This window comes from Ranitomeya imitator, chromosome 5 (genome assembly GCF_032444005.1).
Source record: "Ranitomeya imitator isolate aRanImi1 chromosome 5, aRanImi1.pri, whole genome shotgun sequence".
Lineage (NCBI taxonomy): Eukaryota > Metazoa > Chordata > Amphibia > Anura > Dendrobatidae > Ranitomeya > Ranitomeya imitator.
In genome coordinates, this window is record NC_091286.1 from 187,101,013 (window position 1) to 187,121,175 (window position 20,163).

Sequence of the window (20,163 nt, forward strand, 5' to 3'; positions counted from 1 at the left end):
TTCTATTTGTGGTGTTAAGTTCAGGATTGCAGTCAGTACAGTGGCCACCATCTCCAGTGAAAGTTCTCATGCAGCTTCAAAGTCACCGGATCATAACAGGGACCACAGACCACATATCAGTACCAATGCTTTCTGGCTGATGTTTTGGTCAGTTTTAAATGTTGGTTGTGCTTTCACACTCGTGGTAGCATAAGACGGACTCTACAACCCACTCAAGTGGCTCAGGTAGTGCAACTCATCCAGGATGGCACATCAATGCGAGCTGTGGCAAGAAGGTTTGCTGTGTCTGTTAGTGTAGTGCCCAGAGGCTGGAGGTGCTACCAGGAGACAGGCCAGTATACCAGGAGATGTGGAGGGGGCCGTAGGAGGGCAACAACCCAGCATCAGGACGGCTACCTCAGCCTTTGTGCAAGGAGGAACAGGAGGAGCTCTACCAGAGCTCTGTAAAATGACCTCCAGCAGGCCACAAATGTGCATGTGTCTGCACAAACGGTTAGAAGCCGACTCCATGAGAATGGTCTGAGTGCCCGACGTCCACAGATGGGGGTTGTGCTCACAGCCCAACACCATGCAGGATGATTGGCATTTGCCACAGAACACCAGGATTGGCAAATTCACCACTGGCGCTCTGTGCTCTTCACAGATGAAAGCAGGTTCACATTGAGCGACGCAGATAAGGTGAAAGGATGGACTCTACATGCCTGATTCCCACCGTGAAGCATGGAGAAGGCGGTGTGATGGTGTGGAGGTGCTTTGCTGGTGACACTGTTGGGGATTTATTCAAAATTGAAGGCATACTGAACCAGCATGGCTACCACAGCATCTTGCAGCGGCATGCTATTCCATCCGGTTTGCTTTTAGTTGGACCATCATTTATTTTTCAACAGGACAATGACCCCAAACACACCTCCAGGCTGTGTAAGGGCTATTTGACCAAGAAGGAGAGTGATGGGGTGCTACGCCAGATGACCTGTCCTCCACAGTCACCCGACCTGAACCCTATCGAGATGGTTTGGGGTGAGCTGGACCGCAGATTGAAGGCAAAAGGGCCAAAAAGTGCTAAGCATCTCTGGGAACTCCTTCAAGATTGTTGGAAGACCATTCCCGATGACTACCTCTTGAAGCTCATCAAGAGAATGCCACGAGTGTGCAAAGCAGTCATGAAAGCAAAAGGTGGCTACTTTGAAGAACCTAGAATATAAGACATAATTTCAGTTGCATCACACTTTTTTGCCAAGTATATAATTCCACATGTGTTAATTCATAGTTGTGATGCCTTCAGTGTGAATGTACAATTTTCACAGTCATGAAAATAGAGAAAAATCTTTAAGTGAGAAGGTGTGTTCAAACTTTTGGTCTGTACTGTATATATATATATATATATATATATATATATATATGGCTTGGAAAGGATACTATATAATGGCCATTTGAACTCTGGCTGGGGAAGCTTTGCACGATTTTGAGGTAGTATTTGAAGCTGTTGCTATTTTTCTATTACATATATGTATATATATATATATATATACATATATATATATATATATATATATATATATATACATATATGTAATAGAAAAACTATTTATATATATAGTCACAAAGCCTCTGCATAAATACAATGTTTCATAGCAGATAACGATATATATGCTATAATGTTGTGCTTTTTAAGTTAGTAAAACATGCATACAACTGCCAAATATTTATTTTTATATTTTTATTTCAGATGGCTGAATAAACTAGGCCTTGCCATAATTACCCATCCAATAAAAGATAAAAAAGAAGAAGGTAATGCTCAAATAATGTATGTTGGTTAAATCTAAGATAATTTGTTTTGTTTTATTGCTACATTGGGATTGATCTAGATCACCATATTTAGATTAAAACAATGATTAGAGGTTTATGAAGTCTTAAAGTCAGAATATGACAGAGTTAAGTTGACAGAGTTGAATGCAATATATAAATAAAGAGATTATTGTTATAATGCAATCGTAACAATTTTCTCATGAGGCAGCATAGAACAAAATAGTGCTACATTTGATACATCATAGGTACACCCTAATTTTCACATACTAGAACAAAATAGTGCTTGACATAATAATCACACTGTTGTCATATATGTATGTCCAGGTGCTTCTCACAAAATTAGAATATCATCAAAAAGTTAATTTATTTCAGTTCTTCAATACAAAAAGTGACAATTATATATTATATAGATTCATTACAAGCATAGTGATCTATTTCAAGTTCTTATTTCTGTTAATGTTGATGATTATGGCTCACAGCCAATGAAAACCCAAAAGTCATTATCTCAGTAAATTAGAGTAATTAACAAAAAACACCTGCAATGGCTTCCTAAGCATTTAAAAAGGTCCCTTAGTCAGTTTCAGTAGGCTACACAATCATGGCAAAGACTGCTGACTTCACAGATGTCCTGAAGGCAGTCATTGACACACTCCACAAGGAGGGTAAGCCACAAAAGGTGTGTTATGATCCGGTGACCTTGGAGCCGCATGAAACTTTCTCTGGAGAAGGTGGTAACTGTACTGACCGCAAATCCTGATCTTAACACCGCAACTAGAAGTAGCCTTGGGGTGTGCCTAACAAACCGTAGACATCTCGACACAGCCGGAGGACTAAATACCCCTATAGATGGAAATAGGAATTCTACCTTGCCTCAGAGCAGAACCCCAAAAGATAGGCAGCCCCCCACGAATATTGACTGTGAGTAGGAGAGGAAAGACACACGCAGGCAGAAAACAGGATTTAGCAAAAGAGGCCACTCCTAGCTAAATAGGAAAGGATAGGACAGAATACTAAGCGGTCAGTATTAAAACCCTTCCAAAAATATCCACAGCAGATAATACAAAAAATTCCACCATCTAACTAAAGACGTGGAACGTATATCTGCAACTCCTGAGAATCCAACTAGACTGAGAAAATACTGACACAATCTAAGCTGGACAAGAAAAAACAAATGAGTAGCACAGAATTATCAAGCACATAGCATGTGTGCCACAGAAACAAAACCAGACACTTATCTTTGCTGATTTGGCAGCAAGGCAGGAGGAACCAGAAAGAGGTCCAACACCTCCCACAACCATGGACAACTGGCAAGGACTAATGAATCCTGCACACCTAAATACCCCAGTCAGAACTGCAATCAGAAGATACACCTGACCAGGACTGCAACCCAGGGACAACTGCATTACCACCTACAACCACCGGAGGGAGCCCAAAAGCAGAATTCACAACAGTACCCCCCCTTGAGGAGGGGTCACCGAAACCTCACCAGAGCCCCCAGGCCGATCAGGATAAGCCCAATGAAAGGTACGAACCAAATCAGCGGCATGGACATCAGAGGCAGAAACCCAAGAATTATCCTCCTGGCCATGACCCTTCCATTTGACAAGGTACTGAAGCTTTCGCCTCGAAAATCGAGAATCCAAAATCTTCTCAACAACATATTCCAACTCCCCATCGAGCAACACAGGGGCCGGAGGATCAACAGAGGGAACAACGGGCACCACATATTTCCACAATAAAGATCTATGGAAGACATTATGGATAGCAAAAGAGTCCGGAAGCGCCAATTGAAAAGACACCGGATTAATAATCCCAGAAATCCTATGAGGACCAATAAACCAAGGCTTAAACTTAGGAGAAGAAACCTTCATAGGAACATGACGGGAAGACAACCAGACCAGATCCCCAACCCGAAGCCGGGAACCAACACACCGACGACGGTTAGAAAAACGTTGAGCCTCCTCCTGAGACAACACCAAGTTGTCCACCACATGAGCCCAAATCTGCTGCAACCTGTCAACCACAGAATCCACACCAGGACAGTCAGAAGGCTCAACCTGCCCAGAAGAAAAACAAGGATGAAAACCAAAATTACAAAAGATAGGCGAAACCAAAGTAGCCGAACTAGCCCGATTATTAAGGGCAAACTCGGCCAATGGCAAGAAGGCCACCCAATCATCCTGACCAGCAGACACAAAGCATCTCAAATAAGTCTCCAAAGTCTGATTAGTTCGCTCGGTCTGACCATTTGTCTGAGGATGAAATGCAGAAGAAAAAGACAAATCAATGCCCAGCCTAGCACAAAAGGCCCGCCAAAACTTAGAAACAAACTGGGAACCTCTGTCAGACACAATATTCTCCGGAGTACCATGCAAACAAACCACATGCTGAAAAAACAATGGAACCAAATCTGAAGAGGAAGGCAATTTAGGCAAAGGCACCAAATGAACAATCTTAGAGAATAACCCAGATAACCGACATCCTCTGGGAAACCGGAAGATCAGAAATAAAATCCATAGAAATATGCGTCCAGGGCCTCTCAGGGTCCGGCAATGGCAAAAGCAACCCACTAGCACGGGAACAACAAGGCTTGGCCCGCGCACAAGTCCCACAGGACTGCACAAAAGAACGCACATCACGTGACAAAGAAGGCCACCAAAAGGACCTACCAACCAAGTCTCTGGTACCAAAAATACCGGGATGACCAGCCAACACAGAACAGTGAACCTCAGAAATCACTCTACTAGTCCATCTGTCAGGAACAAACAGTTTCCCCACTGGACAGCGGTCAGGTCTGTCAGCCTGAAATTCCTGAAGAACCCGTTGTAAATCAGAGGAAATGGCAAAAAGGACCACCCCTTCTTTCAGAATGCCGACCGGTTCAAGGACCTCAGGAGAATCAGGCAAAAAACTCCTAGAGTGGGCATCAGCCTTAATATTCTTAGAACCCAGAAGATACGAGACCACGAAATCAAAATGGGAAAAAAACAAGGACCATCGAGCCTGTCTAGGATTCAGCCGTTTGGCAGACTCGAGGTAAATCAGATTCTTATGATCGGTCAAGACCACAATACGGTGCTTAGCTCCCTCAAGCCAATGTCACCACTCCTCAAACGTCCACTTCATAGCCAACAACTCCTGATTGCCGACATCATAATTGCGTTCAGCAGGCGAAAACTTACGGGAAAAGAAGGCACACGGTTTCATCAAGGAACCAACAGGATCCCTCTGAGACAAAACGGCCCCTGCCCCAATCTCAGAAGCATCAATCTCAACCTGAAACGGAAGAGAAACATCCGGTTGGCGCAACACCGGAGCAGAAGTAAATCGGCGTTTAAGCTCCTGAAAGGCAGAGACAGCCGCAGAGGACCAATTTGCCACATCAGTGCCTTTCTTCGTCAAATCGGTCAAGGGTTTAACCACGCTGGAAAAGTTAGCAATGAAACGGCGATAAAAATTTGCAAAACCCAAAAATTTCTGAAGGCTCTTCACGGATGTGGGCTGAATCCAATCATGAATGGCCTGAACCTTAACTGGATCCATCTCCATAGATGAGGGAGAAAAAACGAAGCCCAAAAAAGAAACCTTCTGCACCCCAAAGAGACACTTGGACCCCTTCACAAACAAAGCATTGTCACGAAGGATCTGAAATCCTGACCTGTTCCACATGAGACTCCCAATCATCGGAAAAAATCAAAATATCGTCCAAATATACAATCAAGAATTTATCAATGTAAGTCCGGAAGATATCATGCATGAAGGACTGAAAAACGGATGGAGCATTAGTAAGCCTGAATGGCATCACAAGGTATTCAAAATGGCCTTCGGGCGTATTAAACACAGTTTTCCATTCATCACCCTGCTTAATACGAACAAGATTATATGCCCCCCGAAGGTCAATCTTCGTAAACCAACTAGCCCCCTTAATCCTAACAAACAAATCGGAAAGCAAAGGTAAAGGGTATTGATACTTGACCGTGATCTTATTCAAGAGGCGATAATCAATACAGGGTCTCAAGGAGCCATCCTTAGCAACAACAAAAAATCCCGCTCCCAATGGTGAAGAAGATGGCCGAATATGCCCTTTCTCCAAAGACTCCTTAACATAACTCCGCATAGCGGTATGTTCAGGCACAGACAGGTTGAAAAGTCGACCCTTAGGAAACTTGCAGCCTGGAATCAAATCAATCGCACAATCACAGTCCCTGTGCGGTGGAAGGGAACTGGACTTGGGCTCATCGAATACATCCTGAAAATCAGACAAAAACTCTGGAATTTCAGAAGAGGAAGAAGAGGAGATTGACGTCAAAGGAACATCATTATGAACCTCCTGAATACCCCAACTAGTCACAGACATAGACTTCCAATCCAACACAGGATTATGTACCTGCAACCACGGAAAACCCAGCACGATAGCATCATGCAAATTATGCAACACCAGAAATCGACAATCTTCCTGATGGCATGGCGTCATGCACATGGTCACCTGTGTCCAAAACTGGGGCTTATTTTTAGCCAAAGGTGTAGCATCAATGCCCCTTAAAGGAATAGGGTTCTGCAAAGGTGCAAAGGAAAACCACAACGCCTGGCAAACTCAAAGTCCATTAAGTTCAAGGCGGCGCCTGAATCCACAAACGCCATGACAGAAAATGATGACAATGAGCAGATCAAGGACACAGATAACAGAAATTTAGGTTGTACAGTACTGATGGTAAATGAACTAGCGATCCTCTTTGTCCGCTTAGGGCAGACTGAAATGACATGAGAAGCGTCGCAACAATAATAACACAACCTATTCTGACGTCTGAATCCTTGTCGTTCCATTCTAGACAGAGTCCTATCACACTGCATTGGCTCAGGAATCTGCTCTGAGGACAACGCCACAGCGTGCACAGTTCTGCGCTCCCGCAAGCGCCGGTCAATCTGAATCGCCAGAGACATAGAATCACTCAGACCGAAAGGCGTGGGAATCCCCACCATAACATCTTTAACGGATTCAGAAAGACCCTTTCTGAAAATTGCCGCCAAAGCATCATCATTCCATTTAGTCAACACAGACCATTTTCTAAATTTCTGACAATACAATTCTGCCGCCTCTTGACCGTGAGACAGGGCCAACAAGGTCTTCGCCGCTTGATCCACAGAATTCGGTTCATCATATAATAATCCAAAAGCCTGAAAAAAGGAGTCTACATTAAGCAAAGCCGGATTCCCAGATTCCAGGGAAAATGCCCAATCCTGTGGATCGCCACGCAGCAGGGAGATGACGATTTTAACCTGCTGAATGGAATCACCAGAGGATCGAGGTCTCAGAGCAAAAAACAGTTTACAGTTGTTTTTAAAACTCAAAAATTTGGACCTGTCACCAAAAAACAAATCAGGAGTAGGAATCTTCGGCTCTAAAACAGGAATCTGAACAATATAATCAGAAGTACCCTGTACCCTAGCAGCAAGCTGGTCTACACGAGAAGCTAATTCCTGAACCTCCATGCTAGCACAAGACTCCTCAGCCACCCAGAGAAAAAGAGGGAAGAGAAGACAAAGCAGACTGCAGAAAAAAATGGCTCAACACCTTTCTTCCCTTCTTCTGAGATGCATTTACCGTATATACTCGAGTATAAGCCGACCCGAGTATAAGCCGACCCCCCTAATTTTGCCACAAAAAACTGGGAAAACTTATTGACTCGAGTATAAGCCTAGGGTAGAAAATGCAGCAGCTACCGGTGAATTTCAAAAATAAAAATAGATGCTCCATACCGTTCATTATTGCCCCATAGATGCTCCATATACAACTGTGCTATATAGAATGCTCTGCACCGTTCATTATGGCCCCATAGATGCTCCTTATAAAGCTGTGCCATATAGAATGCTCTGCACCGTTGATTATGGCCCCATAGATGCTCTTTATAAGGCTGTGCCATATAGAATGCTCTGCACCGTTGATTATGGCCCCATAGATGCTCCTTATAAAGCTGTGCCCTATATGCTCTGCACCTTTGATTATGGCCCCATAAATGCTCCTTATAATGCTGTGCCATATATGCTCTGCACCTTTGATTATGGCCCCATAGATGCTCCTTATAATGCTGTGCCATATATGCTCTGCACCTTTGATTATGGCCCCATAGATGCCCCTTATAATGCTGTGCCATATATGCTCTGCACCTTTGATTATGGCCCCATAAATGCTCCTTATAATGCTGTGCCATATAGAATGCTCTGCACCTTTGATTATGGCCCCATAGATGCCCCTTATAATGCTGTGCCATATATGCTCTGCACCTTTGATTATGGCCCCATAGGTGCTCCTTATAATGCTGTGCCATATATGCTCTGCACCTTTGATTATGGCCCCATAGATGCTCCTTACAATGCTGTGCCATATATACTCTGCACCTTTGATTATGGCCCCATAGGTGCTCCTTATAATGCTGTGCCATATAGAATGCAGCTGCAATAAAAAAAAAAATCACATACTCACCTCTCTTCTCAGGACGCCAGCGCTTTCAATAATTACCTGCTCCTCGTGCGGCTCCGTCTCCAGCACTGACGCTCAGCAGAGGGCGCGCACTGACTACGTCACAGCGCCCTCTAACCTGAGCGTCACTGCTAGAGGACGCTGCAGACGGAGCCGCACCGGAGCGAGGAGCAGGTAATTATAGCGCTGCGCTCCCCTTACCTGCTGCGGCACGGTCCCTGCAGTCCCTGGCTTCTCCGGCGCTGCAGCTTCTTCCTGTAATTGAGCGGTCACATGGCACCGATCATTTACAGCAATGAATATGCGGCTCCTCCCCTATGGGGGTGGAGCCGCCTATTCATTTCTGTAATGAGCGGTGCCATGTGACCGCTCAGTACAGGAAGAATCTGCAGCGCCGGAGAAGCCAGGGACTGCAGGGACCGCGCCGCAGCAGGTAAGTATGACTACACAGCCCCCGCTCCCCCTGCCCTGCCGACACCCGGGTATATGACTCGAGTATAAGCCGAGAGGGGGACTTTCAGCCCAAAAAAATGGGCTGAAAATCTCGGCTTAAACTCGAGTATATACGGTAACTCATTATTGGCCAGTTGTACTGTTATGATCCGGTGACCTTGGAGCCGCATGAAACTTTCTCTGGAGTAGGTGGTAACTGTACTGACCGCAAATCCTGATCTAACACCGCAACTAGAAGTAGCCGTGGGGTGTGCCTAACAAACCCTAGACACCTCGACACAGCCGGAGGACTAAATACACCTATAGATGGAAATAGGAATTCTACCTTGCCTCAGAGCAGAACCCCAAAGGATAGGCAGCCCCCCACGAATATACGACCACATCATGCAGATTATGCAACACCAAAAAGCGAATATCCTCCTGATGTGCAGGAGCCATGCACATGGTCAATTGAGTCCAGTACTGAGGCTTATTCTTGGCCAAAGGCGTAGCATCAATTCCTCTCAATGGAATAGGATACTGCAAGGCCTCCAAGAAAAAACCACAGCGCCTGGCAAACTCCAAGTCCATCAAATTCAGGGCAGCGCCTGAATCCACAAATGCCATAACAGAATAGGATGACAAAGAGCAAATCAGAGTAACGGACAAAAGAAATTTAGACTGTACCGTACTAATAGTGGCAGACCTATCGAACCGCTTAGTGCGCTTAGGACAATAGGAGATAGCATAAGTGGAATCACCACAGTAAAAACACAGCCCATTCCGACGTCTGTGTTCTTGCCATTCAGCTCTGGTCAAAGTCCTATCACATTGCATAGGCTCAGGCCTATGCTCAGAGAATACCGCCAAATGGTGCACAGCTTTGCGCTCACGCAAGCGCCGATCGATCTGAATGGCCAAGGACATAGACTCATTCAGACCAGCAGGTGTGGGAAATCCCACCATGACATCCTTAAGGGCTTCAGAAAGACCCTTTCTGAAAATTGCCACCAGGGCACACTCATTCCACTGAGTAAGCACAGACCACTTTCTAAACTTCTGACAATATACCTCCGCTTCATCCTGACCCTGACACAAAGCCAGCAAGATTTTCTCTGCCTGATTCACTGAATTTGGTTCATCATAAAGCAATCCAAGCGCCAGAAAAAACGCATCTACATCACGCAATGCAGGATCTCCTGGCGCAAGGGAAAATGCCCAGTCTTGAGGGTCGCCACGCAACAAAGAAATAATGATTTTTACTTGTTGAACGGGGTCACCAGAGGAGCGGGGTTTCAAAGCAAGAAACAGTTTACAATTATTTTTTAAATTTAGGAACTTAGATCTATTCCCAGAAAACAAATCAGGAATTGGAATTCTAGGCTCTAACATCGGATTCTGAACCACAAAATCTTGAATGTTTTGTACCCTTGCAGTGAGATGATCCACACAAGAGGACAGACCTTGAATGTCCATAGCTACACCTGTGTCCTGAACCACCCAGAGGTTTAGGGGAGAAGAAAGACAAAACACACTGCAGAGAAAAAAAAATGGTCTCAGAACTTCTCTTATCCCTCTATTGAGATGCATTAACACTTTGGGCCAGCTGTACTGTTATGGACCTGGTGGTTAGGAGCACCCAAAATAACCTGATGGTTAAACTAACAAAGGACAAGCTCTGAGAAGTGGGAGCTCTGCTGACCGCAACCCCTAATCCTATCACACACACTAGAAATAGCCGTGGAGCGTACCTAACTCTGCCTAGACGCCTCTTCACAGCCTAAGAGCTAACTAGCCCTAGAGATAGAAAATAAAGCCTACCTTGCCTCAGAGAAATTCCCCAAAGAAAAAGGCAGCCCCCCCACATATATTGACTGTGAGTTAAGATGAAAGTCACAAACACAGAAATGAAACAGGTTTCAGCAAAGGAGGCCAGACTTACTAAACAGACTGAGGATAGGAAAGGTTTCTTTGCGGTCAGCACAAAAAACTACAAAAAGACCACGCAGAGTGTGCAAAAAGACCTCCGCACCGACTCACGGTGCGGAGGTGCCACTCTGCATCCCAGAGCATCCAGCTAGCAAGGCAAAATCATGATAGCAAGCTGGACAAGAAAACAATGAACAAATAATTAACTAGCAGGGACTTAGCTTCTGCTGGAGTAGACAGGTCACCAGAAAGATCCAAGAGCGAACTGAACCAATGCAGGAACATTGACAGCTGGCATGGAGTAACGATCTGAGTGGAGTTAAATAGAGCAGCCAACCAAAGGATAAACCACGTCACCTGTGTAAGGAACCTCAGAAGCAGCAGCTTCACTCGCAGCCACCAGAGGGAGTCCATGGACAGAACTCGCCGAAGTACCATTCACGACCACAGGAGGGAGTTTGACAACAGAATTCACAACAGGGGTGGGATTATGTGTGGTGATGTGTTGGGGGTGGGATTATGTGTGATGATTTATTTATGGGTGGTGATGGGGTGGGGGGGATTATGGGTGGTGATGGGGTGGGATTATGTGTGGTAATGGGGTGGGGGGTGAGATTATGTGTGGTGATGTGGTGGGGGGCGGGATTTTGGGTTGTGATGTGGTGGTGTGTGGGATTATGGGTGGTGATGGGATGGGGGAGGGATTGTGTGGTGATGTGTTGGGGGGCAGGATTATTTGGTGATGTGGTGGGGGTGGAGCTACTGTGCAGGGGGAGGGATTAGTAAGTGTAATGTGGTGGGGGGCGGGATTATGTATGGTAATGGGGTGGGGGCAGGATTATGTGTGGTAATGGGTTGGGGGGTGGGATTATGTGTGGTAATGTGGTGGGGGCGGGATTATGGGTGGTAATGTGGTGGGGGCAGGATTATGGGTGGTAATGGGGTGGGGGGTGGGATTATTGGTGGTAATGGGGTGGGGGGATGAGATTATGGATGGTGATGGGGTTGGGGGGTGGGAATATGGTTGGTGATGGGGTTGGGGGGTGGGATTATGGGTGGTGATGGGGTTGGGGGGTGGGATTATGAGTCATGATGGGGTGAGGGGCAGAATTATGGGTGGTGATGGGGTAATGGGGCGGGATTATGGTTGGTGATGGGGTAATGGGGCCGTGATAATGGGTGGTGATGGGGTGGGGGGTGGGATGTTGTGGATTCTGTTTTTGGGCTCCCTCTGGTGGTTACAGATGGTACTGGGTGACTTGTGTTCTCTGCGGTCTCTGGTGTCCACCTGTTCTATCAGGATATGGGAGTTTCCTATTTAACCTGGCTTTCTTGTCATTTCCTCGCCGGCGATCAAGGTAATCAGTGTGTCTTGTTACCTCTGCTTTCCGCTTCTGTAATCTTCAGGACAAGCTAAGTTTTTGATTTTCCTGTTCTACGTTTTGCTTTATTTTTGTTTTAGTCCAGCTTGCAGTTATGTGATTCCTTTTTGCTGGTTGCTCTAGTGGGCTGATATTACTCCTCATGTTCCATGAGTTGGCACATGAGTTCAAGTAATTTCAGGATGGTTTTTTGTAGGGTTTTTCGCTGACCGCGCAGTTCACTTTTGTATCCTCTGCTATCTAGTTTTAGCGGGCCTCATTTTGCTGAATCTGTTTTCATTACTACCGTATATACTCGAGTATAAGCCGAGATTTTCAGCCCAAAATTTTGGGCTGAAAGTGCCCCTCTCGGCTTATACTCGAGTCAAGGTGGGTGGCAGGGTCGGCGGGTGAGGGGGAGAGGGCGCTGAGGCATACTTACCTAGTCCCAGCGATCCTCGCGCTGTCCCTGCCGTCCCACGGTCTTCTGTGCTGCAGCTTCTTCCCCTCTTCAGCAGTCACGTGGGACCGCTCATTACAGAAATGAATAAGCGGCTCCACCTCCCATAGGGGTGGAGCCGCCTATTCATTCCTCTAATCAGCGGTGCCGGTGACCGCTGATAGAGAAAGAAGCTGCGGCACCGAAGACCAGGCAGAGGGACAGCGCGAGGATCGCCAGGACTAGGTAAGTATAGCATATTCACCTGTCCTCGTTCCAGCCGCCGAGCGTCGCTCCATCTTCCCGGCATCTGCGCTCTGACTGTTCAGGTCAGAGGGCGCGATGACGCATATAGTGTGCGCGGCGCCCTCTGCCTGATCAGTCAGAGCAGAGACGCCGGGAAGATGGAGGCGCCGGAACGAGACGCCGGGAGCTGCAATCAAGGGAGGTGAGTATGTGTTTTTTTTTTTTTATTGCAGCAGCAGCAGCGGCGGCGGCAGAGATTTATGTGGAGCATCTATGGGGCACAGTGAACGGTGCAGAGCACCGTATATGGCACAGCTATGGGGCACAGTGAACGGTGCAGAGCACCGTATATGGCACAGCTATGGGGCACAGTGAACGGTGCAGAGCACCGTATATGGCACATCTATGGGGCACAGTGAACGGTGCAGAGCACCGTATATGGCACATCTATGGGGCACAGTGAACGGTGCAGAGCACCGTATATGGCACATCTATGGGGCACAGTGAACGGTGCAGAGCACCGTATATGGCACATCTATGGGGCACAGTGAACGGTGCAGAGCACCGTATATGGCACATCTATGGGGCACAGTGAACGGTGCAGAGCACCATATATGGCACATCTATGGGGCACAGTGAACGGTGCAGAGCACCGTATATGGCACATCTATTGGGCACAGTGAACGGTGCAGAGCACCGTATATGGCACATCTATGGGGCACAATGAACGGTGCAGAGCACCGTATATGGCACATCTATGGGGCACAGTGAACGGTGCAGAGCACCGTATATGGCACATCTATGGGGCACAGTGAACGGTGCAGAGCACCGTATATGGCACATCTATGGGGCACAATGAACGGTGCAGAGCACCGTATATGGCACAGCTATGGGGAAATATGAACGGTGCAGAGCACTGTATGGCACAGCTATGGGGAAATAATGATCTATTTTTATTTTTGAAATTCACCGGTAAATGCTGCATTTCCACCCTAGGCTTATACTCGAGTCAATAAGTTTTCCCAGTTTTTTGTGGCAAAATTAGGGGGGTCGGCTTATACTCGGGTCGGCTTATACTCGAGTATATACGGTACGTATGTGCTTTCCTCTCATTTCACCGTCATTACATGTGGGGGGCTGCTATTTCTGTGGGGTGTTTCTCTGGAGGCAAGAGAGGTCTTTGTTTCTTCTAATAGGGGAAGCTAGTCCTTCGGCTGGCGCGAGACGTCTAGAATCATCGTAGGCACGTTCCCCGGCTACTGCTAGTTGTGTGAATTAGGTTTAGGATCGCGGTCAGCTCAGTTTCCATCACCCTAGAGCTTGTTCTGTTTTTTGTGCTTGTCTTTTTGTGATTCCCTGCCATTGGGATCATGACAGTATCGCCGGCCAGAAAAGTGGTAATCGTATTGGCTGAAGTAGGAGGAAAAGTAGTCTGAGGAAGTTTTTTTTTTTTTTTTTTCCTTTCCTCAGAGTTTGCTGCCTAGCCTTAATTGCAGCCTGGCTGCGTCTTACCTCCTCTTAATCCTTGAATGGCTCTGACCTCAGCTGTTTATCATGGACGTCCAGAGTTTGGCTTCCAGCCTGAATAATCTTGCTGCTAAGGTTCAAAATATACAAGATTTTGTTGTACATGCTCCTATGTCTGAACCTAGAATTCCTATCCCAGAGTTTTTTTCTGGAGATAGATCTAGTTTTCTGAATTTTAGGAACAATTGCAAGTTGTTTCTTTCTTTGAAATCTCGCTCCTTTGGAGACCCTGCTCAGCAAGTCAAGATTGTAATATCTTTCCTGCGGGGTGACCCTCAGAATTGGGCATTTGCATTGGCACCAGGGGATCCTGCGTTGCTCAATGTGGATGCGTTTTTTCTGGCATTGGGTTTGCTCTATGAGGAACCTAACCTAGAGATTCAGGCTGAAAAAGCTTTATTGGCTCTCTCTCAGGGGCAAGATGAAGCAGAAATATATTGTCAGAAATTTCGGAAATGGTCGGTGCTTACTCAGTGGAATGAGTGCGCTCTGGCTGCAAAATTCAGAGATGGCCTTTCTGAGGCCATTAAAGATGTTATGGTGGGGTTCCCTGCGCCTACAGGTCTGAATGAGTCTATGACTATGGCTATTCAGATTGATCGGCGTTTACGGGAGCGCAAACCTGTGCACCATTTGGCGGTGTCTTCTGAACAGGCACCTGAGACAATGCAATGTGATAGAATTCAGTCCAGAAGTGAACGGCAAAACTATAGGCGGAAAAATGGGTTGTGTTTTTATTGTGGTGATTCAGCTCATGTTATATCAGCATGCTCTAAACGCACAAAAAAGGTTGATAAGTCTGTTGCCATTAGTACTTTACAGTCTAAGTTCATTCTGTCTGTGACTCTGATTTGTTCATTATCAGCCATTTCCGTCGATGCCTATGTGGATTCAGGCGCTGCCCTGAGTCTTATGGATTGGTCATTTGCCAACCGCTGTGGGTTTAGTCTGGAGCCTCTGGAAGTCCCTATTCCTTTGAAAGGAATTGACTCTACACCTTTGGCTATGAATAAACCTCAGTACTGGACACACGTGACCATGCGTATGACTCCCGTTCATCAGGAGGTGATTCGTTTCCTGGTACTGTATAATTTCCATTATGTCTTAGTGCTTGGTCTGCCATGGTTACAAACTCATAACCCAGTCTTGGACTGGAAAACGATGTCTGTGTTAAGCTGGGGATGTCAGGGGGTTCATGATGATGCACCTCCGATTTCTATTGCTTCATCTACTCCTTCTGAGGTTCCTGTATTTTTGTCTGATTATCGGGATGTTTTTGAGGAGCCTAAGCTCAATTCGCTTCCTCCTCACAGGGATTGCGATTGTGCTATAGATTTGATTCCTGGCAGTAAATTTCCTAAAGGTCGTTTGTTCAATCTGTCAGTGCCAGAGCATACTGCTATGCGGGATTATGTTAAGGAGTCCTTGGAAAAGGGACATATCCGTCCATCTTCGTCTCCTTTGGGAGCAGGTTTTTTTTTCGTGGCCAAAAAAGATGGTTCCTTGAGGCCTTGTATAGATTACCGTCTTTTGAATAAGATTACGGTCAAATATCAGTATCCTTTGCCATTGTTGACTGATTTGTTCGCTCGCATTAAGGGGGCTAAATGGTTCACTAAGATTGATCTTCGGGGTGCGTATAATCTTGTGCGGATTAAGCAGGGTGATGAGTGGAAAACCGCATTTAATACGCCTGAGGGCCATTTTGAGTATTTGGTGATGCCTTTTGGACTTTCTAATGCTCCTTCTGTCTTCCAGTCCTTTATGCACGATATTTTCCGTGAATATCTGGATAAATTTATGATTGTGTATTTGGATGATGTTTTGTTTTTTTCTGATGACTGGGAGTCCCATGTTCAGCAGGTCAGGAAGGTGTTTCAGGTCCTGAGGGCCAATTCTTTGTTTGTAAAAGGTTCAAAGTGTCTCTTTGGAGTCCAGAAGATTTCTTTTTTGGGGTATATTTTTTCCCCTTCTACTATTGAGATGGATCCCGTCAAGGTTCAAGCTATTTGTGACTGGACGCAGCCTACATCTCTTAAGAGTCTACAGAAGTTCTTGGGCTTTGCTAATTTTTATCGTCGTTTCATAACTAATTTTTCTAGTGTTGTTAAGCCTTTGACGGATCTGACTAAGAAGGGTGCTGATGTTGCTGATTGGTCTCCTGCGGCTGTGGAGGCCTTTCAGGAACTTAAGCGCCGGTTTGCTTCTGCTCCTGTGTTGTGTCAGCCAGATGTTTCGCTTCCTTTTCAGGTTGAGGTTGATGCTTCTGAGATTGGAGCGGGGGCGGTTTTGTCACAGAGAAGCTCCGATTGCTCGGTGATGAAGCCATGTGCGTTCTTTTCTAGAAAGTTTTCGCCCACTGAGCGGAATTATGATGTTGGTAATCGGGAGCTTTTGGCCATGAAGTGGGCATTTGAGGAGTGGCGTCATTGGCTTGAGGGTGCTAGACATCGTGTGGTGGTCTTGACTGATCACAAAAATCTGATTTACCTTGAGTCTGCCAAGCGTCTGAATCCTAGACAGGCTCGTTGGTCACTGTTTTTCTCCCGTTTCGATTTTGTGGTTTCATACCTGCCAGGTTCATAGAATGTGAAGGCGGATGCTCTTTCTAGGAGTTTTGTGCCTGATTCCCCTGGAAATTCTGAGCCCACTGGTATCCTTAGGGATGGGGTGATTTTGTCGGCTGTCTTCCCAGACTTGCGACGTGCTTTGCAGGAGTTTCAGGCGGATAAACCTGATCGTTGTCCGCCTGAAAGACTGTTTGTTCTGGATAATTGGACCAGTAGAGTCATCTCCGAGGTCCATTCTTCTGCGTTGGCAGGTCATCCTGGAATATTTGGTACTAGAGACTTGGTGGCCAGGTCTTTTTGGTGGCCTTCCTTGTCAAGGGATGTGCGTTCTTTTGTGCAGTCTTGTGAAGTTTGCGCTCGGGCTAAGCCTTGCTGTTCTCGGGCCAGTGGATTGTTGTCACCTTTGCCTATCCCGAAGAGGCCTTGGACGCACATTTCCATGGACTTTATTTCGGATCTCCCTGTCTCTCAAAAAATGTCCGTCATCTGGGTTGTGTGTGACCGCTTTTCTAAGATGGTTCATCTGGTACCCTTGCCTAAGTTACCTTCCTCCTCTGAGTTGGTCCCTCTGTTTTTTCAGAACGTGGTTCGTTTGCATGGGATTCCGGAGAACATTGTTTCTGACAGGGGATCCCAGTTTGTGTCTAGATTTTGGCGGACGTTCTGTGCTAAGATGGGCATTGATTTGTCCTTTTCGTCTGCATTCCATCCTCAGACGAATGGCCAGACGGAACGAACTAATCAGACCTTGGAAACTTATTTGAGGTGTTTTGTTTCTGCTGATCAAGATGACTGGGTTACCTTTTTGCCGCTTGCCGAATTTGCCCTTAATAATCGGGCTAGTTCTGCTACCTTGGTTTCTCCTTTCTTTTGTAATTCGGGGTTTCATCCTCGTTTTTCCTCTGGTCAGGTGGAGCCTTCTGATTGTCCTGGAGTGGACATGGTGGTGGAGAGGTTGCATCAGATTTGGAGTCATGTGGTGGACAATTTGAAGTTGTCCCAGGAGAGGGCTCAGCAGTTTGCTAATCGCCGTCGCCGCATGGGTCCTCGACTTCGTGTTGGGGACTTGGTGTGGTTGTCTTCTCGTTTTGTTCCTATGAAGGTCTCTTCTCCTAAGTTCAAGCCTCGGTTCATCGGTCCCTATAGGATCTTGGAAATTCTTAACCCTGTGTCATTTCGTTTGGATCTCCTGGCATCGTTTGCTATTCATAATGTGTTCCATCGGTCGTTGTTGCGGAAGTATGAGGTACCTGTTGTTCCTTCGCTTGAGCCTCCTGCTCCGGTGCTGGTGGAGGGAGAATTGGAGTATGTTGTGGAGAAGATCTTGGATTCTCGTGTTTCCAGACGGAAACTTCAGTATTTGGTCAAGTGGAAGGGTTATGGTCAGGAGGATAATTCTTGGGTGGTTGCCTCTGATGTTCATGCTGCTGATTTGGTCCGTGCATTTCATAGGGCTCATCCTGGTCGCCCTGGTGGTTCTCGTGAGGGTTCGGTGACCCCTCCTCAAGGGGGGGTACTGTTGTGGATTCTGTTTTTGGGCTCCCTCTGGTGGTTACAGATGGTACTGGGTGACTTGTGTTCTCTGCGGTCTCTGGTGTCCACCTGTTCTATCAGGATATGGGAGTTTCCTATTTAACCTGGCTTTCTTGTCATTTCCTCGCCGGCGATCAATGTAATCAGTGTGTCTTGTTACCTCTGCTTTCCGCTTCTGTAATCTTCAGGACAAGCTAAGTTTTTGATTTTCCTGTTCTACGTTTTGCTTTATTTTTGTTTTAGTCCAGCTTGCAGTTATGTGATTCCTTTTTGCTGGTTGCTCTAGTGGGCTGATATTACTCCTCATGTTCCATGAGTTGGCACATGAGTTCAAGTAATTTCAGGATGGTTTTTTGTAGGGTTTTTCGCTGACCGCGCAGTTCACTTTTGTATCCTCTGCTATCTAGTTTTAGCGGGCCTCATTTTGCTGAATCTGTTTTCATTACTACGTATGTGCTTTCCTCTCATTTCACCGTCATTACATGTGGGGGGCTGCTATTTCTGTGGGGTGTTTCTCTGGAGGCAAGAGAGGTCTTTGTTTCTTCTAATAGGGGAAGCTAGTCCTTCGGCTGGCGCGAGACGTCTAGAATCATCGTAGGCACGTTCCCCGGCTACTGCTAGTTGTGTGAATTAGGTACAGGATCGCGGTCAGCTCAGTTTCCATCACCCTAGAGCTTGTTCTGTTTTTTGTGCTTGTCTTTTTGTGATTCCCTGCCATTGGGATCATGACAGTGGGATTAAGGGTCGTGATGGGGTGGGGGGCTGAATTATGAGTGGTGATGTGGTGGGGGGTGGTATTATTGGTGGTAATGGGGTGGGGGGGTGAGATTATGGGTGGTGATGGGGTTGGGGGGTGGGATTATGGGTGGTTATGGGGTTGGGGGGTGGGATTATGGGTGGTGATGGGGTTGGGGGGTGGGATTATGGGTCATGATGGGGTGGGGGGCAGGATTATGGGTGATGATGGGGTAATGGGGCGGGATTATGGTTGGTGATGGGGTAATGGGGCCGTGATAATGGGTGGTGATAGGGTGGGGGGCTGGATTATGGGTGGTGATGGGGTGGGGGGGTGGTATTGTTTGTGGTAATGGGGTGGGATTATGTGTGGTGATGGGGTGGGGGGCGGGATTATGGGTGGTGATCTGGTGGGGGGCGGGATTATGGGTGGTGATGTTTTTATGGGTGGTGATGAGGTGGGGGGCAGGATTATGAGTGGTGATGGGGTGGGGGGCTGGATTATGGGTGGTGATGTGGTGGGGGGTGGGATTATGGATGGTGATGGGGTGGTGGGCGGGATTGTGTGTGGTAATGGGGTGGGATTATGTGTGGTAATGGGGTTGGGGGCGGGATAATGTGTGGTGATGTGGTGGGGGGTGGGATTTTATGTGGTAATGGGGTGGGGGGCGGGATTATGTGTGGTGATGTGTTGGGGGGTGGAATTATGTGTGGTGATGTGTTGGGGGGTGGGATTATGTGTGGTGATGTGGTTGGTGCGGGATTATGTGTGGTGATGTGCTGGGGGCGGGATAATGTGTGGTAATGGGGTGGGGGGTGGGATTATGTGTGGTGATGTGTTGGGGGCGGGATTATGTGTGGTGATGTGTTGGGGGGCGGGATTATGTGTGGTGATGTGTTGGGGTGGGATTATGTGTGGTGATGTGGCGGAGGGCGGGATTACGTGTTGTAATGGGGTAGGGGGCGGAATTATGTGTGGTGATGTGTTGGGGGCAGGATTATGTGTGGTGATGTGGTGGGGGGCGGGATTATGTGTGGTGATGTGTTGGGTGCGGGATTATGTGTGGTGATGTAGTGGGGGGCGGGATTGTGTGTGGTGATGTGGTG

At 46.8% G+C, this 20,163-nt stretch overlaps 1 protein-coding gene across 2 annotated transcripts in view; it reads left to right on the plus strand.

The window, feature by feature from the left end:
* The window catches only part of IPCEF1 (interaction protein for cytohesin exchange factors 1), a 491,098-nt gene that overhangs the window by 251,871 nt on the left and 219,064 nt on the right, over window positions 1-20,163 (plus strand). For both annotated transcript variants that reach the window (XM_069769417.1, XM_069769418.1), the window contains one exon: window positions 1,727-1,788. In XM_069769417.1, coding sequence (XP_069625518.1) covers window positions 1,727-1,788 — 62 coding nt within the window. The remainder of the gene's footprint in view (window positions 1-1,726; window positions 1,789-20,163) is intronic.